Source organism: Acinonyx jubatus, chromosome C2 (assembly GCF_027475565.1).
Source record: "Acinonyx jubatus isolate Ajub_Pintada_27869175 chromosome C2, VMU_Ajub_asm_v1.0, whole genome shotgun sequence".
NCBI classification, from domain to species: Eukaryota; Metazoa; Chordata; class Mammalia; order Carnivora; family Felidae; genus Acinonyx; species Acinonyx jubatus.
Genome location: NC_069384.1, coordinates 350932 through 373950, shown reverse-complemented (window position 1 = coordinate 373950; position 23019 = coordinate 350932). Strand labels below are relative to the sequence as shown.

At 52.2% G+C, this 23019-nt stretch overlaps 1 protein-coding gene across 8 annotated transcripts in view; it reads left to right on the top strand.

Moving 5' to 3' along the window:
- PCNT (pericentrin) overlaps positions 1-23019 on the top strand; it is a 133157-nt gene that overhangs the window by 103516 nt on the left and 6622 nt on the right. For 5 of the 8 annotated variants that reach the window (XM_027041348.2, XM_027041350.2, XM_027041346.2 and 2 more), the window contains 11 exons: positions 1146-1300; positions 5075-5269; positions 5901-6074; positions 6677-6860; positions 8028-8250; positions 8413-8563; positions 9254-9874; positions 13236-13450; positions 14232-14334; positions 15613-15786; positions 21871-21981. In XM_027041348.2, coding sequence (XP_026897149.2) covers positions 1146-1300; positions 5075-5269; positions 5901-6074; positions 6677-6860; positions 8028-8250; positions 8413-8563; positions 9254-9874; positions 13236-13450; positions 14232-14334; positions 15613-15786; positions 21871-21981 — 2306 coding nt within the window. Of the gene's footprint in view, positions 1-1145; positions 1301-5074; positions 5270-5900; positions 6075-6676; positions 6861-8027; positions 8251-8412; positions 8564-9253; positions 9875-13235; positions 13451-14231; positions 14335-15612; positions 15787-21815; positions 21982-23019 lie in introns of all 8 variants that reach the window. The other 3 variants (XM_027041351.2, XM_027041355.2, XM_053220403.1) reach the window with 2 other exon arrangements.

Genomic DNA, 23019 nt, shown 5'->3' with positions numbered 1-23019 from the left:
TTTGTACTTATGTTCTTACATGTTAAAGAGCTTTGTGAGAATTTATCCCTTAATCTTCACATCAAATGCTCCCATTTCTGCTGTGTCTTAATTTCCAAGAGTTGTTCTTTCTCATCCTCTTTTCCTTTCTCTCGAAACTTCCTTTCCTTGTTTACGAATAATATTTTCTCTCTTACTTCTCTGAAGATATTCTGGGTTTTCTGAAGTTTTCTTGTGTTTGCTGCCTTTTTTGTATTTCCTCCAGCTCTTTGAGTCTGCTTCGCGTTGTTTTGTGTGTCTGAGTGTTCCTTGGCGTGTCTGAGGCCTTCAGCTTCTTAGCAGGGCAGTCGTCAGCAACTCACTGGAAGCTCTGTGCTCAGACGGGCCTTGCCGGGGACACTGAGCCCCTCATGCCCACCCGAGCTTGGTGCCAGTCGGAGAAGCAGTTGCAAGGACTGACCCTGCTTTTCTTAGGATGCCTCCCTCCGCTTTCCAGGTCTCTGTGGACTGGCGGCGGGCTGCAGGCTCAGGGACCTACCGCATGCTGTTGAGCGGTGTCCCATTCCTTTCTGAGGCCCCTCCCATCAGGAGCTCCTGGTGTCTCAGATGCTAGACTGTTGAGGGCTCTCCACTTTAGGCTGGCTGCTCTCAGGGTTGGTGTCCACCCACCCCATCAGGCATGTTCACCTTTTCCTGGCCAGACGCTTGCTGCTCGTCCCGCAGCCTGCACGGGGGCCTCGGGCTGACGTCTTCCATGTCTGCACAGCCGCCTCCGGGTGCACTGGGTGGGCCCTGCGGGCGCGTCAGCCACGGTGCTTGCCGTGTGAGCCCTGCGGGCTCTGTCCTGTCTTCGGGGAATAAGGAGACATACTTCTGCACAAGAGTAAACATGAGCCAAGGTACTACGAAGGGTTTTATGTTGGAGTCACAGGTGTTAACATGGTAAACCTGAAAACTTTTTCTTCATCTGGTGGTTGTGGAGTCTTAGGTGTTTATAAACATGTTTTTGCCGTCTTTGGTGGTTTGTTGATGTCGTCTTCAGGGCCGGGGCCTCACATGGCACCATGAAGCAGGGGTCTGGCCACATCTCTGGCACTTGCAGAGTGTCCCCCAGTACACTGGCAGAGAGTTGGAGTGTAGACCCTGACTTTGTGCTGTGTTTTTAGGTGATGGCTTGGGGTTTGGAGACATGCTGAGCCAAGGTTCGGGAAGACTCGATGCCCCCACAGCAAGTCCTGTGGTGCTGCTTCCCGTCTCTGGAAGGTTCCCACAGCCGCTGGAAGCCATGAAGGAGAAGGAAGTCCATCCGAAACAAGTGAAAGTAAGGGCTGGCGGGAGCAGGGTGCGCGGTGTCGATGGGCCTCCGTGTGCGGCCGCCGTGATTGCCCTGTGGGTGCCACGTCAGGGTGCGTGCGTCACACTACAGGGCCAGCTGCGTGGGGTCTCGCTGTGCTCTAACGTGTTTCCACAGGGGGAGAGTCTGCTGGCGTGGGGAGCTTGGGATCAGGTATCCCAGGCGAGAGCCCAGCATGGCAGGTGGGGGGGTGGGGAGAGTGGGGCGGTAGGGGAGAGCTGTGGGAGCTTCAGGCGCTGGGGTCCCGAGAGCAGGACCAGCTCTTCCTGCACCTGCTGCGGCACAGCGCACAGGGGACTTTCAGGGGTGGCTGTTGTGGTGAATCACAAAAGGCAAAAAGTAAGGTTAATCTTCCTGAATTGAGTTCAGGTAGCACAATGCATGACCCTCTGGGGAGAAGTGGTTGTAAGTTTTGTTTGGTTTTAGAGATTGACCTTTAGCCTTTCCTAAAACAACTGGGGCCTGTGCTCGTGACTGGGCCTCCCTCCACCAGGTGCCTGCCTGGGACCGAGCAGCGGAGCAGGGACCGTATGACCCACTCTGCTGACACAGGGCTGCGGGGCCACATTGGAGAGCCCAGCCCACTCTGCTGTGGGAGCTGCTGCTCGGGAGGGGTTGTCTCTGTGTCCTCAGGGCCTAGACCATTCTGCCTTCTGCTCTCCGCTCTTTTGTGTGTGTCCCTGAAGTTGACACTTGAGAAGAAAGGTTATCTGCACTCGTGTAGCAGTGCAGGCAGTTTTGATGGGCAGCCTCAGCTCTGACTCAGCTGGCTTGAACGGCACACAACATTTATCACTGGACCATACTGGGAGTTGGCTCCTGGTGCGCTGGCTCCAAGTGTATACCTAGAGAGGCCACCAGTGTCCCCACACTCGCTCATTCCTTCCCTGTGCCACCAACAGGAAGCCTGTGGCACTTCTAGGGTCAGGCAAAGCATGGGCCCAGTGCTTCCTTTGAGGCTGTTTTCCAGGAATATCCCTCCCGTCCCCTGCCCCCACCCCCCGTCTTTCATTGGCAGACCTGGTCACACGGCCACCGAGACCAGCCGTCCTCAGCCCCGTTGACGAGCTGGGCTCATACTGACCCACTGCTGACAGGGAGTCATTGTGTGAACCACCTGCCGCAGCCCCGCTCGCCCACTGCTGCTGGTCCCCAGGTCACGGAGCTGGGCCCTTGGTGACCTCTCACAGCCAAACTCCACAGATCTAAAGCCCCTTGTGCCCTGGGGTCAGAGCCTGGTTCTCACCAGAGGAGGGAGGAGAGAAGCCACACTCAGCTTGCTGCGGCTGAACTGGGAGCAGAATTTAAAAACACTTTTTCTAGTTTTAATTGATACGTGACACTGTGTAAGCTTCAGGTATACAGTGTGTTGGTTTAATACACACATGTTGTTTACACAGTGATCCCACAGTAAGATTGGTTAACGCCTCCATCACCCAGAACTTTTAATAAGTTTTCTTTTCTCTCACCAGTTTAGTGAATCATTTTTCGTCAAAAGCACTGGCACAGACTTGGCTGAATAAGCAAACCAATACAATGTCACTGTTGTGTTTTATTCACATGGTGAAAACATTCCTGTTACATTGCTATTACAATGCCATCGAAAGAAAATGATTTTGATGTTCAGTAAAATCTCCAAAATTGTGTTCATCTTGCTCCTTTAAGAATTGAAATTGGAGAGGCATCTGGGTGGCTCAATCAGTTAAGTGTCCGATTCGTGATTTTGTCTCAGGTCATGATCCCAGCCCCGTGTTGGGCGGGCTCCATGCTGAGTGTTGAGCCTGCTTGGGATTTCTCTCTCTCTCTCTCTCTCTCTCTCTCTCTCTCTCTGTCTCTCTCCACCTCCCCTCCCCTCCTCATACTCTCTCTATCTCAAAAATTTTTTTGATATGGGAGTATGTGTTTTGGCTGTTTTTTTTAATTTCCTTTTTTGCATTCCTTAATTTTCTACGTGACATAGAACGTTAAAGATATGTTCTGTTAGTGTTTCCAATGCAGGCAGTCTCATGTTAGAGGAGTTTGTAATTTTTAAGGAATAAACGCGGTTCCGATGACAGTTCTACGTACTTAGGCTTTGAGGTTTGACACTGGACGATCGAAGAAGGAAAACCAGAAAGAAGCCCAGTACTTGCCCTGGAGCCCTTTTGCACAGCAACCGAGGGTGCCTGCAGGGGCTGCGTGGCTGCTGGGAAGTTAGCCTGCAGTTCTCTGTTCGCTTCAGTCGGGACCAGCGACTTCGGTATTCCTGATGTCTGGGTATTTTCTGGGCGGTTTCTCAGGCCACTCTGGTTTAAGTTGCCACCTGTGTTTCTGGAGCGTGAAGCCACACTGCTCACCGTGAGGGACGACTGCGCCAAGAGTCAAGTCGTCTGAGAGCTGGCCCCATGAGGCAGCGTGGTGCCCGCAGGGGCTGAGTCTCAGGACCGCGGTGTGGTCACGGCTCTGGGGGCCCTGAAGCTGGGGATACTGGGGGGGGGGGGGGGGGGTCCCTGAGCAAGGGGTTTGGGTGGCCAGGCTTGGACTCCTCAAGAGCCCTGCTGGAAGCAGCTATGAATGGGGGCGCGTGATTGGCCTATGGCGCACCGTGCATCAGCTGGAGCGGACAGGGGCACCCGAGTGCCAGGCCGACATGGGAGGTCACGAGAAGGGTGAGCTGGTCACAGCGATGCAGGTCCCTGAACAGAATGCCAGTCCTGAGGACAGGGTTCTGGAACCTCCTTGGACCCAGTGGTTATATCTGTGCTACCCAAGGTCCAAACCGATTGCAGACCTCCAGGCCCCAGCCAGCATCGGACCCGAGGGGTCCTGTGACATCACTGAAGGGTGCGATGGCCTCACGGGAAGCTTTGCTCTCGGAAAGGTGCAGGCAGAGTACCTCCCTCGCCACTGGTGCTCTTTCTGCGTTTATCAGGAGAGTGTTGAAGAGGTGGCAAGTGACAGTCACCTGCAGCCACGTCAGCCCTCCCTATCTCTGCAAGCAGGGGATGAGGGTGGATGGGTGGATGCAGGAGGTCGTAGACCTCCAGCCGCACCCACAGGGGCCGCCATCTGGGCCGCTAGACCTGGCATCTAGCAAACGGAAGGTTTTTTAAAGTAAAAGTGTTTCTAGGGTTATTAAAGAGAATTGTCTTTAAGGTAAGCGTCACGTGGGGTTTGGGTGTTTTGTACTTTTGTGTTAGTATTTTACTTTTTTGGGTCCCATCATTAAAGTCCTAGCAAAACCTATTTCTGGTTAAATAGTTGTACTCTGTTATAGCTTCCCGTTGCTACTTTCATACTTCCCTATTTGAGACATCTATTGCCATCTATTCTCCGGAGTTTAGGCCTAACATGCCCCTTGAGTGAATCTTTGCACGTGGAGTGAGGACCTTCATGGTTACTTTGGACACTGTGTTGCCCCCAACCTGGGGGCAGCTCTGGGGAGGCCCCACCATGAGCCCCACCCAGGATTCGTGAAGGGATGGTAGGGGTGGCATCCACCGTGCAGACCCTGGTGGGGCGTCCTTGGAGTAGCTTAAGCAGAAATTGTCCTTCAAACCATTTTTCTAGCAGTCTCTGAAGGTTACGGGGGAGGAAAGTTTGAAAATCTCACAGAACAGCAGGATCTGCTCTTTGATACAAGCCATGGGGGTGCTATGTGTGTGGCTCTAGTGAGCATTCGTGAGTGGTGGGCAGGGTGCTGAATGCATGATTAGCTTCAAGCTCCTTTTCCCTCTTTCTGAAATGCACGTCCCGTTGCAGGCTTTGCTGCAGATGGTGTGTGATGAGAGCCACCACATACTGGCCTTGTCCGAGTACCGTGGGCCGCCTAGCGCCCTGAGCAAGGGCGAGCCAAATGCCTCCCTCGAGCGATTCCCAAGGGAAGGCCCTGGCCTGTTGGAGGCAATCCCGGCCCTGAGGAGGCACCCGAGCCCCACACTCCTAAAGGGAGAGAAGGTATGGTGGCATTCTGCCTGAAAGAAAATAGGCTGTGGGCATGGAGCACTTTGAGTGAGTTGCTTGGCCAAATGAGTGGAATAAAGGGAAGAACAGGGTCGTCAGTGGACACAGGGGCCGTGCTCCTGGCTAGTCACCTTCTCAGTCATGTTTGCCAGCACATTCCAGCCCTGTAAGGGCAAGAGAGGCCGTGGGAAGATGTGTGGCGGGGCTCAGTGGGAGGAGGACATGGGGCCGGGCCTGAGCCCACAGGGTCTCGGTGCCCACTTTGCAACCAAGGACCCGGGGTGGCACAGAGCGAGAGCCAGGTGCTGAACCCTGTCCAAGGCCACAGGGGGCGGAGGGAGCGGTGGGCAAGAGGGCAGTGCCGGGCCCAGGCCTACAGTGGGGTCGGGAGCAGCCAGTCAGCGGGCACCCGCCCCAGGGCCTGGCAGAGCAGCGGTGGGGAAGAAGGTTTGCCTGCCAACGTTTTCTCAGTCTTACCTGCTGTCTCCTTCAGCACCTTCTTCGTTCACGATGGCGGGCTTGGCTTTTCGTGCCCTGGGCTGGTCGTGGTCTTCTGTTGGGTGGTCTGCTTCAGCCTGCAGGGTGCATTTATGGAAACACCGAACTGTTCGCTCCAATATTTTAGGAGTTTCCTGACATGTGCCTCGACTGGAGAGGAGAGTTTCTACAGATCGTTCAGGAGGCGTTTGGAAAAGAACGGGAGATGCTGAGGGCCGAGTTGCAGCCCCGGCCCTGCGGCTCTGACCCCGGGGACCACAGCTCCCTGTTGCAGAGGCTAGAGAAGGTGGTCCAGGAGCAGGTGAGCACGTGCCTCGATTTAGTGCCCAGAGCCACTGACGGTGAATTTTGGTCCCTGTGTTTCCCCTGACCTTGGAGTGTGGTAGTGACTGAGGAGGAAGTCCTGTCTGTGTGCAAATAGAATCTATTCTGGAAATATCCTGCCTTTCCTTGGAAACAGAGTGGTGCTAAGTGGTCTGGCCCAGGCTGTGCGTGGGAGCCCGGCACTGTGAGGGCCCTGGGGGGCCTGCTTCCCCAAGGTCCCTTGTAGGAGAGGGCACTAGAATCCAGATGCAGGGTCTGTGGCAGGTCAGAGCAGCCTCTGGCACAGACCAGGGTGCAAGTGAGGCCTGAAGGTCCCCAGGGGCCTCTGTGCCTGTGTTCTAGGCCACCTTTGTCCTGTGAATTTGTTCTTGCTCGGTCCCCAAGCTTGTGCCCATGAAGCTGGAAGCAAGAATTTGTGGACAGTGGGCTGTTTGTGCCTGGAGATGCTGGCCTGGCCCAGCCTCCCCCGCCCTTGGGACGTGCTCCCTGCTCCCCCGTCCAGGGGGTGCTCCTCCACGTGGCCATGTCTGTGACCCTGCTCTCCCTCCTTTGCCACCCCGGCTCCGGGGATACCTGCAGGAAAAGTCCTTGGAGCACCTTCGCTTGTCAGACCGGAGCAGCCTGCTGTCCGAGATCCAGGCTCTGCGCGCCCAGCTGCGGATGACTCACCTGCAGAACCAGGAGAAGCTGCAGCAGCTGTGTGCGGCGCTGACCAGCGCGGAGGCCCGCGGGAGCCGGCAGGAGCACCAGCTGCGCAGGCAGGGTGAGCACTGCCCCTCCCGCTGCCCAGCACTGGGGCTGGTCTGTCCGGGTCCCTGGGCATGGGGACCATCGGCCTTGGCATTTCTTAGTTCACAGAACTCCTGGAAAAGCGACTCTGTGGCGCCGCCCAGGCAGTGGGGGGTCTGTATTGGTGTGAGCGCTGGGCACCAGCAGGACCGTGTCTGGGAGTCCCTGGGGCTTGCACTAGGTCTAAGCGGCCTGTTTTACGCGTTTATGTTAATTTAGGTTCCTTGGGCCTTTCTTATAGATACTCACATCATCTCTGAATAAAAAGCATTTTGTTTTCTCCTTCCCATCTGCCACCTCCTCCTACTGATTGCTCCAGTTAGGCCGTCGCGTGCCGCCGTGGCAGGCGTCCGGCCATAGGAGAGGTGTTCCGCCTCACACCCTCACACAGGCTGCCAGCAGTGGTCTCTGCACATGCTCTCCATCCACGTGCACAGCCCCTTCTCTTCCTAGTGCTGGGTGCCGAATGATGGGCCAGGCCTTGCAATGCTTTGTGTTTGGGCCATGTTGCATTACCTCGTGAGCATTTCTGGGCCGGACTTACTGGTATTTTGCATCTAAATGCATGAGGGCTACTGGTGTGTAGCTTCCAGTCTCTGAGTTCTGGTGTGGGAGTAGTGCCAGCCTCATGGAGGATTGACCGTCTCTTTCCCTTCCTTTTTCCCCGGGAGACTATAGAGAACCAGGGTTATTTCTTTGCTAAGTCTTGGGAGAGTTCTCTGGGGAAGCTGCTAGGGTCGAGGCAGTCTCTGTTGGGAAGCACGAAGTGTTGGAGTGATGGGTGAGGTAGCAATTTAGGACGACTGTGGAGACGGACACACCTGGTCTTCGTGCACGTCCATCTCGGCTCAATCCTCACTCCTGCCTCCAGGAGACCCCGGACCTGAACAGCTGGCCCTGGGGAGCCGCGTCCCATCCTCTGGTCTGCACGGCCACTCTGCCTGCACGACTCTGGGTGCCCCGAGGCCTGGAGGGAATGAGCCTCTGGTGTCCTGGCCATCGGCCTGGAAAACTCATTTTCCCTGAGAGTGGATACATCTCCCTCTCCGTACTGGTTTGTCTTCAGTTTGTGAAATCATTTGTACAGCTCACCCGAGATTCACGAGTAATGGTATCTTATGTCCCCTAACGTCTTTCTCAGTTGAGTTATTGGCATACAAGGTTGAGCAGGAAAAACGTATAGCAAGTGACGTACAGAAAACGCTGAATGAAGAGCAAGAGAAAGCCAGCAGCGTTCGGAAGCTCCTGGTGGTAGAGCAGACCGTCGTCAGAGACTTAAGATCTGAGCTCCGCGAGTGTAAACAGGACAACGAGAGGCTGCTGGCATCCCTCAGCGAGGCACAGAAGGAGGTCCTCCAGCTGAGGTGGGGGCCCTAACCCTCCTCCCACACAGCACCTCCTGGCTCCCGGGTTCTGTCCGCACTTTTGTCGAGGAACGCGGCATGTGCGCGTGTTGTGATAGGTGCCCCGGGTCTGTCTACGGCCCAGGCGCTGCAGCCTGGTGTGTCACTCCCTCTCCTGCACAGGTCTGTGCTGGACAGCAAGGAGAGCAACCTGAAGGCCGCGCTGCAGGAGCTGGAGAGCGAGCGCGGGAAGGAGCGTGCCCTGCAGAGCCGGCTGGAGGAGGAGCAGCTGCAGCACCTGCAGAGGGAGGGCCAGAGCTCCAAGACCCTGGAGGTGCCTGGGCGCGGGGCTGGCGGGGGGTGGTGGGGCTGGCAGGTGGGGGGGTTGGTGGGGGGCAGTGGGGCTGGCAGGTGGGAGCGCAGCTCCTCATAGGGCCCAGCTCCCCGTCTCCCTGTGGTCACGTTCCTGGTGGCAGGGTGTAACAGCAGCGAAGCAGGCCTGCGTCTGCGGTACAGCAGCGTCTTCGTGGTGACAGACGGGTGCTCACAACCCCCACTGTCTGGCCGCACGGAGCACAGCCTCGGAAGTGCGTGTCAGACTGCATAAATGTCAGTGACCCGGCTTCTCTGTGCAGTGGAGGTTGTGTGTGTGAATTGGCATGCTGTTTGGCATCTCTGATGGCCACGGGTCTGGCAGGTGCTCTGTGTTCCTCAGTCCCAGGGCTGGGCAAAAGCATCTTTCACCCACCCGGGGACTGTGGCTTGGCGAAAACATCGTGTGTCTGAGTGTCCAGGGTGTTGTGGTTCTAGGGAAGGTGTGCATTTACTGAACACTGCTTCAGGAAAGTACTTCATCCCTGAATAAAAATGGCAAAGTAACAGAAGAATTGTTACATGGTTTTCTTGTACCTGTAGGATAAAAAAGTGTAATTGCTAGGTTGAAGAATATGAACAGAAATTGGGGCAGGAAGATGGTTTTGACACTTCTCTTGATTTGCTTTTTCCCATCTCTTCCCTGATACAGGAGCTAAGACTCTCTTTGGAGAAGCAGCACGCTCAGAGTAATAGACTGTGCGTTGCACTGAAGCACGAGCAGACGGCAAAGGACAACCTTCAGAAGGAGCTGCGGATCGAGGCCTCGCGCTGTGAGGCGCTGCTGGCGCAGGAGCGGAGCCAGCTGTCCGAGCTGCGGCGCAGCCTGGAGGCCGAGAAGGACCGGTCGCTGGAGCTGGCCACGGCCCTGCGCCACGAGCGCCTCCTGACGGAGCAGCTGAGCAGCCGAGCACAGGAGGCCCCGGCGCATCGCGCTCTGCTGAGGAAGCTGAAGGAAGAGAAGTCCCGCGCAGCGGAGCTGCAGGCGAGGCTGGAGCAGGTGCAGCGGCAGCTGGTGGCCGATGTGCAGAAGCAGCGTGCAGAGATCGAGAGGGAGAAGGAGGTAAGGGGCACGCAGACCTCCGCTGTGGAGCCCGCCCAGGCTTGGGAGCCGACAGAGGGGGAGAGTTCCTCACAGCAGCAGGCAGGATTAAAGCGCTCACAGGCGAGGCTGGCTGCACGGGAAGGACACAAGGACGCAAGAAGGAGAGCAGAGACGAGGCCCGGCCGGGCTGACACGGAGAAGAGGCAGGCTCGAGACAAGGAGAGACTGGTGAGAGCACCGCCGACCGCGTCAGCACCCAGCAGCCAGCCAGGGGGCCGAGAGCGCCACATGGGGGCCTGACCCTGGGCCACTCCTTCGTCCCGCTGGTCCGTGCGTCTGTCCCCTGCTGCCCCCTGGTTATCGCAGCTTTGTAGGTTTCCGTGTCGAGAAGCATGAGTCTCCAACCTCGCTCGTTGTCAGGGCTTGGGTGTTCGGGGACCGTAGGGTTCTGGGGCCCAGCCTTGACTCTGCAGGTCACTTTGGGGGGTGAGGCCACCTCAGCGATGTTACCTCCACGAGTTGTGAGGTTGGAAGTCTGTCCGCGCGTTCAGGTCTTTGATTTCTTTCTGCCGCGTTTTGCTGTTTTCAGATGACGAGCGTTAACGCTGTGGTTCTGTTGTTCTGAGTGTTTTATTAGGGGTTGGTGTTGTCGTAAGTGGAACTGGTTTCTTCTTTCCGTGAGCAGATGGTTCCCTGCTGGCCTAGAGCAATGCCGTTGGGCCTTCTGTCGATCTTGCATCTTGTGCCCTTGCGCTTGTTTGTTGTTTCCAGTCATTTGATGCGTTCTTTGGGCTTTTCCACATATGAGATCACGTCACCTGCACGGAGATGTAGGTTTACTTCTTCCTTTCTGGTCCGGGTGCCTTTCGTCCCTCCTGCATTGCTGAGTGGAGGTGCTGCAGCCTGTTACCCATCCTCCACCCCCAGCTGTGACAGCTGCCCTTCATCAGAGGAGATTCTCAGGGTACCTGTTTTATTCAGACTTTTTGTGTCTTGTTTTCAGTCTCGAGAGTGAGCTGGATTTGTGGTTTTGGTGTCTTGAAATCTATGGTTTTTGCCCTTTATTCTCTTAATGTTGTGTTTCTCGTTCGGTTTCACCGGTGGAGCCAGCCTTGCGCTCATGGGATGAATCCCACTTAACTTTGGTGTAGGATTCTTTTTTATATAGTGCTGGATTCGGTTTGCTAGTATTTTGTTAAGGATTCTGCATTTATGTTCATGAGAGATGTTGGTCTGTACTTTTACAGTTGTGATGTCTTTTTTTTTATGTTTATTTTTGAGAGAGAGAGCATGAGCAAGGGAGGAGTAGAGAGAGAGGGAGACACAGAATCTGAAGCAGGCTCCAGGCTCTGAGCTGTCAGCACAGAGCCTGACATGGGACTCGAACTCATGAACCATGAGATAGATCATGACCTGAGCCAAAAGTGGACACTTAACCAACTGAGCCACCCAGGCACCCCATAAAGTTGTGGTGTCTTTGATTTTCATATTGGGATGATTTTTGCCTCACAGGTTGAGAAGTATTCCTTTTATTTTTTGGATAAAATGTTACTTTTAGGTATATTTTATGTCAACCAGAGCCTTTATTTCTGAGAAAATTATATCCTGTGTCTTCATGTGGATTCACGTATGTTTTGCCCTCTTTAAAAATCTTTTTTAGTGCTCACTTTGGCAGCACATATACTAAAAATATTTTTTAAAAACACACAAGGAAAATCAGTGGCCTGGTCTTTTCAGTGGTTAGCCTGCCGTGAAATGTTTGAGAAATGACTATGTGTTTCTAAAATCAAAAGTCTAGATTTCTAAGTGTTACAAAGATAAATCAGACCCCCAAATGGTATAAAATTAGTTTTGGAAGTTCATGTGGGGAGTGTGATCAGTATGTTTTAACAGCTTCACTGAGATACGTGGAGTTCACCAACCTGAATTGCGTCCTTTGCAGTTTTAGTACAAACTCAGAGCTGTGGACTCGTCACCACAGCCAGCTGTAGATTGTGTTCACCACCCCGTGTTGAGCCTCATGTTGTTAGCACTCACTCTCACTTCCTCCTCCAGCCCTGGCCACCGCGAGTCTACGGTCTGTTTGCAGATTGGCCTGTGCTGGACCTTCCTATGAAGGAACCACCCCCCCCCCCCCCCCCCCCCGCGCCCGCGTGGCCTTTCCTTGTCTGACTCCTTTCCTGATGTTTTTGGGGCTCGTCTGCGCTGCAGTGTGTGTCAGCGGCAATATGTTTTGCACGTGGCCTTCGCAGTGGCGTAAGCAGCCCTTGCTGTAGTGGCTGCATTTACCGCCCAGAGTCTTGGAAACGCAGGAGTAGTTTGGAGGTGTGACAGAATGGGCGCCGTGTGGCCGGGAAGCACCCCATGTTGTTTTGTGAAGGAAGCAAGTAGAGTCAAGCCCCAGATGGGCCTTTGTCACACAGGATCCCCAAACGTGTTCCAGATTGTGTGTGTGTGTGTGTGTTTGTGTGTGTTTACTCTTTCTCCATGGGAACAGTGGCCTGTAGCCTTCGTGTGCCTCTTATGGACTTGCCCAAACTGTCTCTAAAGTTTTCAGCCAAACCCTATTATTGAATTTTGATTTTTTTTTTTAAACGAGTGGTAATGTGATTGCTTAAAAAATGCAAAGAAAATGTTTCCTAAGTTAAATAAGTAATTATTCTTCATGATGCATCTTGGAAAGAATTTGAAGTGATTGATGTAGCCCCTTTGGTGTTATTTTCACTGTTGATGGTTAAAATTTTTTTAAAAAGTAAGTTTAATTTTTTATTTTATTTATTTTTTATTTTACTTATAAAAATAAACCTGTAGGTTTCTTGGTATGTTGCTTTCCTAACTTGGAAAATAGAAAAGTAATGATCCCTGTGTCCTCACGAGGCTGGAGCGTTAATCGAGCGATGCCAGGAAGAGCCTGTGGTCCGCGATGCACGGGGCGTGTCGAGGGAGGCCCGGGCCGGGTTCTGGGCACCCGAGGTTCCCTCCCAATTCCGCGGGTATCTGTCTGCTTGTCTCCAGACACGGTGCCGCCTCCCGCCTCTCCTGGGGCCTCCTCACCCACGGAAGCTCCACCGGGCCGCCCCTGTCAGGCTTAGGGCTGCCCAGAGGGGTTTCCACCAGGTGACTCCCTCTGTCTCCCTGGAGGGGGCCCAGATCCCCGTGTCGGGCAGGAAGCTGGGGACTGTTCGCTTTCTCCCAGGCACCCGGCACACTCCGTGCTGAAGGGCATTTTGTAAGTGAGGCGGTTTGCACTTAGTGCAGGTGCTTGACCCTGCCCGTGTCCGTGTGTTGGCGTGTGTGCGCGCGCACGTCAAGGTCGGGTGCCAGAACTGGGGCCCGTGAAGACTCCTCCTTGTTTCGGCATGTGGCGTCCCCTCCTCACACTGGTGAGGGCCTGACAGTTCTCAGAAATGCAGGTCGAGCCTTCACCACCGAGACCCCGTCCGTCTGAGGCAGGGGGGCTGCCCTGACTCCACGCCCCGTGTGGAGGGTGCCGGCCAGGGGCCGCCCCCTGCTGAGGGCGGGGCTTCTGCCTTCTGCTTCTGGAACGTGCGCACGAAGGGCCCGTCTGTTGTTTTGCCGTTGACAATAGCGAGAATTGGAACTGCGGCGCCAGCGTGACGAGCACAAGATCCGGCAGCTCCAGCGGACGGTTCAGGACCTGGAGGCGAAGGAGGAGGCCCGCCAGCGCCAGTGCCCGGAGTCGGCGCGGCTGCAGGAGCAGCGGCTCAGCCTGGAGAAGGTCCGGCAGCAGCTGCTCTGGGCCGCCGGGCTCCTGACCAGCTTCGTCAGCCGGACGGTGGACAGGTGAGCGCCAGGGCTCCGGCCACGCCCCCGCGAGCCCCGCCTCTTCCGTGAGGAGCGTGCACAAGGCTGGCGCCGGTGTTTGGTGTCAGGTGCCCATTTTTAAGCAACAGACGCTTGTTTCTCTCGCCACGTGTTGACACATTTGTGGGCAGCACTCTCCTGAAAGGTGTTGACAGCATGTGTTTTCTCTATTTGGATATGAGAGAAAAATCCAAGTTTCTTTCAGATCTGTTCTCCTCATGCCCTTTTACAGTTGCTCACCACCCAGAGGGTCTGGACCTGACGCCAGGCCCCTCCTGCCCACTCCCACCGCGGTTGGGTGGGGCCAAGCATCCGTGCTGTGTCTGCCTTGCCCACGTCCTCAGGATCACCACTCACGTGACCAGGCTGTGTCTGCACGGTTGAGGGACTGACAGGAGTGTTGACACTATAATTAATTAAATTAATATTTGCCTTTTCCTGTAGGCACAGAAACTCAGCAAATACGGTTCTCCCGTCTGTAATTGGATTCGTTTATACAGCAGTATGATCTCTGAGCAGACTTTCCTGGGCTTCTCAGACTGTGCACAGGGCTGCACCACCTCAGGGCCACCACTGTCATTAGAGAGGCCCCGAGTCCCTAACTTTGTGGACAGGGCATGGCTTGACGAAGCAGTCATAAGCAAGTCCTCCTGGGGCTGCATTGGACCCATTTGTCATCTCTCCACGCGTTCCCAGTGGCTTTGGGTGATTATCAGTTGGGATCTGGGTGAACCCTCTAAGTGTCTGTTTATTTTCACAGGACAATTGGTGACTGGACATCATCAAATGAGAAAGCAGTGACATCCTTACTGCACATGTTAGAGGAACTCAAGTCTGAGCTGAGCGCGCCCAATTCCTCCCAGGTGAGAGGTGGGGCTGCCTTTGCGGTTCCTTGTATCCCTCCTCCACTGCCACAGAGAAGTGGGTGTCTTCTTGGGCATTGCCACGTGTTGCCCCCAGAAAGCCGCCTGGCCTTGCCGATGCTCAGGCACTCCCCCCAGAGGGGCACGGGCTGCTCTGCCCCAGGCCCAGCCTGCTCTGCCCCAGGCCCAGCCTGCTCCATGTACACCTGGGTTGAGACCCTGAGCTCTCAGCTGCGCCTGTCAGCTGCATGGGAAGGTGTTGCCTTGTAGGAAGGTGATCAGAAGTTGTGGTTGCTGGGCAGCTGGGTGGCTCAGTTGGTTAAGCATCCGACTTTGGCTCAGGTCATGATCTGTCTCATGGTTCATGAGTTCGAGCCCCATTCGGGCTCTGTGCTGACAGCTCGGAGCCTGGAGCCTGCTTCAGATTCTGTGTCTCCCTCTCTCTCTGCCCCCCTCTCCCCCCAGCTCTCAAAAATAAACGTTAAAATAAAAAAAAAGTCGTGGTGTCTGACACAAATTCCTGGTAGATGTTCCTTGGTAATCGTGAAAACATCCTGTTTATTGTGAAGGCAGCATGCATGTAGGCAGCAGGGGACCTTGTACCTGCTGAGCATGAGGGGTCAGTGTGGTGCATCCTGCCCTATTTACCAGTGCCTCTGTCAGTGTCCTGTGCCTGCTGTAGGCTGAGTGTGGCTCTGATTATGGAAGTAACGACCCTGTGTTAAGGGACTTACTCGTTGGACCCTCGGGGAAGAACCCACGGTGCTCTCTGGGCCCTCTGTGTGCTCCCCTTGCTCACAGAGCTGTGAGCAGGCCGGTGCTCTGTAGCAGGCTGGCCCTGTCAATGCAGCCCAGGGCTGTGCGAAGTCAGTTTCTTACAGGATCAAAGAGAAATGTGCTTTGATCACTTACTGTTTTCCCTCCCATAGATGGACAGCTCTTCTTAGCCCCACAAGCTGTCACTGAACCCCAAATATGGGTAAAACTATAATTCCTGAAAATAACCAACAGTAAAAATACACAGTGTGTACCTTTTCTTTTTTTTTTTTTTTTTTTTAGACTAAGAGCGTGCGCGAACAGGTGAGGGGCAGAGAGAGATTCTCAAGCAGGCTCCACCTCCGGCGCAGAGCCCAACTCGGGGCTCGATCTCACAACCTTGGGATCATGACCAGAGCTGAAATCAAATCAGCCGCTCAACCAACTGCGCCCCCAGGGACCCCTAAAGGGTGTACCTTTTAACAAAAAACGTATATCCATTAATTTTTTTCTCTTTTCAAGAAAAAAATGCCAGCAGAGCTGCAGGTCCAGCTGGTGGATGTCCTGCTGAAAGACAATGACTCCCTCATGAAAGCTCTGTGCACAGTGACCCAGGAGAAGGCTGAGCTGCGCCTGGCGGTGTCCCAGCTGGAGACGTCTCTGAAGCAGCACCTGCTGAAGGGCCGTGTCCGGAGCGTACGTACTGGTGCTTCTGCTCGGAGATGGCGTGAACCGGGCTTCCTCTGGGCCGTGGGCTTGAGTGCTGGTTCTTTCCAGTTAGCTGTCATAGGCTCTGACCTCCCCAAGATGCCAGATGCCTTATATAACATTTCAGCAGGTTTTCCGCTTTGTACACAGACACGGGACCCTTGCCGGGAGATGATGTTTGATACATGTTCATGAAAAGAAATCTGTTCGTTTGACTTTTACGTAATGTAAACGACCTCAATTTTCCTGATTGTATAGTTTGGTAGACTTTCTTCTTAGAATGCCTGATTTTTTTTTCTTTTATATTTAGATTGTCATGTCCCTGATTTTACTTTTATGATGAAAAAATTTTTGTTTTTTGGACTTGTACGCAGTAAAATCTGCCCCTGGTAGGATGCCATTTGAGTTTTCACACACATGTGGATTCTCGTGCCCCGTGTGACCACACTGTTAGCGGAGCACGTGGCCCAGCAGCACATCCTGTTCCCGGCTGCCGGCAGGCACGGCCTGGCTCTCTGCGGTTTGCCTTCTCCCAGTGCCACAGAAGCGGGCCCACACGGTGTGTAACGTTTCGGAGGGCTCCTCACTTCTCTCCTAGCGCCCACGAGATCATGCTGGGCGTTGGCGCATCAACAGCTCCTCTCTCGTGCTGCTGAGCAGCGTCCGTGCACAGATGCGCCTCAGTTCAGCCGTCTGGCTGCTGGAGAATATTGGGGTTGTTTCCAGTGCTCAACGATTGTGGTCAGTGCTCCTGGAAGCTGCTGTGAGCAGGGTTCGTTTCTCCGGTGTAAATACCCACGAGGGGACGCCGTGTCCCGTCACATTTCTGCCGAACCCTGCCGAGTGCCCAATAGCTGCACCATTTCACTTGCCCTTGAACGGAACGTGGGAGTCGGGTCCCTCAGCATCTTCACGCTTGGGGCGGGCGGTGCCTTTTCTTGTAGCGTCCCGCAGTGCGCGGCGACATCTGTGTTTCTTCTTTCGTGAAGAGTCCTTCCAAGTCTTTGCCCACTTGTGTTTTTTTTCCCCCTTTATCTATTTGCATTGAAATCCAAGTTAACATATAGTATAATAATGATTTCAGGAATAGAATGTAGTAGTTCATTACTTATACATAACACCCAGTACTCATCACAACAGGTGTCCTCCTCGGTGCCCATCACCCATCTACCACATCCCCCACCCACCTCCACTCCATCAGCCCTTAGTTTGTTCTCTGTATTTAAGAGTCTCTTAGGGTTTGTCTTCCTCTCTGTTTTTATCCTATCTTTGCTTCCCTTCCTATATGTTCATCTATTTTTCTTAAATTCCACATATGAGTGAAATCACACGATATCTTTCTCTGATTTATTTTGCTTAGCATAATACCCTATAGTTCCATCCATGTAGTTACAAATAGTCTTCGCCCACTTTTAAATGGCATTGTTTTCTTATTTTGTTGTGTTTCCAGTTCATATATTGTGATATGTTTTGCAAATCTCTTCTCCCAGTCTGTGTTGTCTCTTCTGCATAGATAGTACTCTTTGCAAAACAACAGTTTTAATTTTAATAAAGTCAATTTGTTTTTTTATGGATTGTGCCAAGAGTTTTATAGTTTTACTTCTTACATTTAAGTCTAGGATCCATTTTGCTTTGATTTTTTTTTTTTTTTTTTTTTTTTGGTCTGAGGGTTAGGTCAAGGGTTATTTGTATGCAGGTTGATATCCAGTTATGCTGGCATACGTTGAAGATTGTCTTTTGTTATCAGTTTGTCTTTGCCAAAGTCAGAAGTTGCTCCACAGTTGTGTGTGTGTGTGTGTGTGTGTGTGTGTGTGTGTGTGTGTGTATTCTCTGTTCTGCTCTCCTGGCCCTCACCAGCTGCCTGATAGGTGTGGGTGACAAAACCTCCTCCAATTACACATTGGTGATCATTGCATTCTATGAACATACTAAAAACCTGTTGAACAACTGTTTTCAGAGGATAAGTTTTATGGTATGTGATTTATATTTCAGTAACGCTATTATAGAGGTTTAGGCAAGCATTGACATCTTGACTGTATAACTGTTATTGAATTTAGCGGTATTGAATCTTCCCATCTGTGAACTTGGGATGTCCCTTCATGTATTTAAATCTCTTAAAATTTCTTCCTTTTTTTTTTTTTTTTTTTTTTTTTTCTATGTTTGTTTATTTTTGAGAGAGAGAGAGCATAAGCAGGGGAGGGGCAGAGAGAGAGACACACAGAATCCGAAGCAGGCTCCAGGCTCTGAGCTGTCAGCACAGAGCCCAACACGGGGCTCAAACCCACAAATTATGGGATCATGACCTGAACCAAAGTCAGACATTCAACTGACTGAGCCACGCAGGCGTCCCATAAAATTTCTTTCTTAAACATGTTGTAGTCATCAGCATTCATATTCTAAAAACATTTTGTTAGATTTTTACCTAAATATTTCATTTTTCAGGGGCCTGTTGTAAATGGTACTTTTCAAATGTTTTGCTTTCCAATTATTCATGGCTAGTGTATGGAAACACATCAACATTCATAGGTTTGCCTTGACCTTAGATGTCCTGTGACCTTGCTAACCTCACTTTTTAACCCTCGAAGTGTTTCTGTAGGATTTTCTACATGGACAATTACACCATCTGCGAATAGAAAGTTTTATTTTTTTCTTTCCAATGCAAATACCTTTGATTTTCTTTTCTTGCCTGGTGTACAGGCTGGACTTCCAGACTTGGACGTGTTTGTGCAGGCGTGGTCCCCCATCTTGGGGGTGGCCTTTGCTCTGTCACTGTGAAGGGTGGTGAACAGGTACTCACGTGAAGGCCCCAGCCTTAGTGTGCAAAGACTGTATCCTGAACAGATGTTTAATTTGTTATGCTTTTTCTTCACCTGTTGATATGGTGACATGTTTTGTCTTGTTCGGTCGGTTAACATGGTGCGTTACGTTGATTTTTGGATGTTGACTATCTTGTGGTGCCAGGAAAAGCCCCACTCGGTCATGATGTCTTATTATTTTTATATATTGTTGGGTTTGATTTGCTAATATTTTGTTGAGCATTTTTGTGTCTGAGTTCACGAGGGATTTTAATCTGGAGTTGGTTTTTTGTTTTTTATTTTTATATTGTCATTGTCTGGTTTTGGCCTCATAAAATAAGATGAAACATGTTTCCTCTTTTTACTTTCTGGAAGAAATTACATAGAGCTGATATTTATTTCTTCCTTAAATATTTGTTAAAAGTTAGCCAGGAAACCACCTGGGCCTAGTGTGGGTTGTTTTTCAGCGGGTTGTTTTTCAACCACCCCCGCTGAAAAACGGGTGGTAGTTAGTGATGGACTTGATGTTTCTGGTGCTGGATGGAGGGAGAGGGTCCCGTGAAAGTCAGTTTGTCCAGCTGGTTGGTGTCCTGTGGCCTTTTGAGCTGTCTCCTCCTTGTTTGCAGTCACCACATGGGAGATACTGACATCACTGAACAGAATGGTGAATTTGTCTGTCTTCAAGCTCCATCCAGTTTTGCTTTGCGTGTTTGAAGCTCTGGTGGGAGATAAAGTAAAGGGACCTCTGTACTGGGGAAGTAGGGTCCAAGCACTAAGGAGACTCAGGACTTCCGTTCTTTGATGTGAGAAGTTATAAAAGCTGCATGTTTTAATCTTTTTTTTTTTTTAAGTTCATTTGTGTATTTTGAGAGACAGAGACAGAGAGAGCATGAGCAGGGGAGGGGCAGAGGGAGAGGGAGAATCCCAAGTAGGCTCCACACTGTCAGCTCAGAGCCTGATGTGGACCTCGAACCCACAAACCGCGAGATCATGACCTGGGCTGAAGTCAGACACTTAACTGACTGAGCTACCCAGGCACCCCGAAAGCTCCGTGTTTTACTCTGGATGAAAGCTGTCATCAGCACCAGTTCACAGCCCTGTCTGCTTCTCTGGAACTTGCTCACAGGTGTTTGGAGGTCCCTTGTTGAAGGCATCCTGTTGGCCCTGTGGGACTAAAGCCCAGTCACCATTAGAGCACTTTTGTCCTTTATGTGAAAGTTCACAAGGAAATCAGGAAGTTATTTCTATTGAAGAAAAATTGACATACGATACTGTATTAGCTTCAGGTGTGTAACATAGTGGTTCGACACTTAACACACATCACAAAACGGGGACCTCCCTGGGTCTGGTTACTAGCCGTCACCACACAGTTACTGTGTTCTCTCTGCTGCATCTTCTTTACGACTGGACATTTGCACCTCTTAGTCCCCTCCATCCATTTTGTCCGTTCCCCGACCCTCCTCTCTCTGGCCACCAACCAGTTTGTTCTCTGTGTCTGTGAGCCTGTTTCTAATCTGTTTTGTTTGTTCATTGGGCATGTTTTTAGATTCCACATGTAAGTGAAATCAAATGGTATTGGTCTTTTTCTGTCTGACTTATTTCACTTGGCATAATACCTTCGAGGTCCATGCATGTTGTCATGGACACTTGGGTGGCTTCTCTATCTTGGCTCTTGTAGATAATGCTGCCGTTAACATAGGGTGCAGGTCTTTTTTCACATTATCTTTTCATTTTCTTTGAGTAAATACTCCGAAGTGGAGTTACAGGATTGTATGGTAGTTCTGTTTTTAACTTTCTGAGGAACCTCCAGAGTGTTTTCCAGAGCAGCTGCACCAGTTTGCATTCCCACCAGCAGTGCAAGAGGGTTCCCCTTTCTCGGCGTCCTCGCCAACATCTGTTGTTTCTTGTCGTTTTGGTCATAGCCATTCTGACAGGCGTGAGGTGGTATCTCATTGTGGTTTTGACTTGTATTTCCCTGATGAGGAGTGATGTGGAGCATCTTTTCAGGTGTCTATTGGCCACTTGGATGTCTCCTGGGAAAACTGTTCAGATCCTCTGCTCATTGGATTGTTTGTCATACTGAGTTGTATGAATTTTTAAAATATATTTTGGATGTTCACTTCTTATTGGATGTATTGTTGGTTGATGGTTTCCTTTGCTTTTTTAGTTTGGTGTAGTCCTACATAATTTTTGCTTTCGTTATAGGAAATAAATGTTTTCAAGGAGTAAGTCACAGTCTGCGAGTGAACTGGTGGGGCATTTTGCCCTTCATGTCCAAGACAATTTCCATTTCTAGAGTGTTTCTTTCCAGAAAAGCCCAGGCTGTGTTTTAGAACCAGGAAAACAAACATCTGTCCTTTTCCTTCTTCCTCATCATGGGTCCGGCGAGGGCCCTTCCACGGGGTCACCCTGGTGCTAGGCTCCTCCTTTCAGCCAAGTCCTGGTGCTGGGGGCTGGTGCCACCAGGCTGCCTTTGATTCCTGTTCCAGACTGAGGGGCGGAGGTCACAGTGCACATGGCCCAAGTACTTGGAGCTCCCTCTGGCCTCAGTAACAGGTCCTGGTTGTCCGATGTGGGCGGTCCCTTTGTTGTCCTCACTGTGGGATCCTCCTCCTCTGTTAACGCGTCCCTACTGGAGCTCTGGGCGTCTTCCACACACATCGTGGTGTCCAGGCCATGCTGTGTGCATTTGGACATGCTGCCTGGTCATGACGTCCTCAGTGTCCGTGGCACCCATGTGGGGCCCTTGCTGAGGTTTCCAAGAGTGTGATTTGTTGGTGCTGGAGTAGAACCAGGGATTCACACCTGCCAGGAGTTAGCATTTCTAGGACCAGAGAGTATGAGGGTGTTTAACAGGCTTAGCACTTTGAATTCAGGGTTCTTTTCATAATTATTTAGATTTTGTTTTTAATAAAAATGTACATTTTGTGCAGTCATACTTCAATAAATGCTATGTAGCAACTACCCGTGAGTATTATCTGATTGATAATACCACGTGACAGCTTAGGCACCAGCGAAAAGAGGCTGAAGGTGGCCCAGGCATGGCCCACATCATGGCATTCGGGAGATGTGCGCCCAGCCCCCTTGCACCCGGGGTGGGCCTCCCCCTGGAAAGACCCCTGGGGGAGCAAGAAACAAGCTGTTTGAACATGACCCTGCCCCTGGGGCTGGGGTTCCGAGGGGTCATCTCCTGCCGACTCTGCCCTCGGCCATGTTTCTCAGGGTACTCCTCTGTTGGCTCAGCCGTGTGGACAATGCCGTGTGTGGTTCGTTACAGAGGCCGGACAGGTCTTCATGGAGGCAAGACAGGGCGGTGTCACAGAGCTCACCGCGACAGCCGGAGGCAGGGTTGCCCGCAAGCGAGGATGCAAACCCCTGCAGCATGAAGGTAAGGGCGGGTCTGAGGGCTGTGTTGGGTGTGCACGGTGTCACCTGCTTGGTGCCCTTTGTCTGTTTTTATAAAGACTGTCTATTTCTAGAGCAGTGTAAGGCTCACAGCAGAATTGAGGGGAAGGTGCGGAGACATCCCACACCTGAGCGAGCCTGCATGGACGGGTCCCGGTCACCCAGAAGCACGGTGCATGGCGGGGCTTGCTCTAGGTGGTGCACACTCTGTGGGTCCGACAGTCGTGTAGGGACAGGTGGCCGCCCTTACGTGTCTTGCAGAGTCGCTTCCCCTAAAAACTCTCTGCTGTGCCTGGTCATTCTCCCTCCACACCTAAAATCCCGGTGCTTTAAAAACCCTGGCCTGTTCATTGTAGCAGCAAAAGCATTCTTGTGACATGGGGTTCCCCTGGGCCTGAGCACAGCTGCCAAAACACGTACCCGCCCTGTGCCTGTTTCCATCTGGGAGACATGCTGGTTCTAGCTGTCGAGCTGTCGCACATGAGGGGAGTTCAAGTGAGAACACCTCCATCTGAAAGCTGGCCCCATTCCGCACAAACCTCGTGTCTGTGCTTGGAGTCCCGTTAGACCACAGTCTCCACACCCTGAAAGGGCCCTGCTCATCATGTTGGCCCTGAGGTTTGTGCTCTGAGCCCTCTCGAGTGAAAAATTGTGTCACAGCATTAGGGTATAAGGACATACCTCTCTATGTGACTTGAGGGATTTCCCACAGCCCCTGAGATGTCCAGGGGGCCCAGGATGAGACCCCGCCCCGCCACAGGGGCGCACCTTACCTTGTGGTCAGATTCCTGGGGTCTTTGGGGGGCTCCCCTGAGGCTTGGAAAAGGAAGTCTGTGGTCTCCCTTTTGTCTGATACAGGAGATCAAACTCTGCACAGCAAAGCCGTCCCTGGGGACGGAGGTCACACAGGGCTGATGTGACAATTTGCTGAGAAGGAAAACAGTCTGGTTCTTTTTCTTTTTCTTTTTTTGAAGATTTATTTATATATTGAAGTTGTCTCTATGCCCAACGTGGGGCTTGA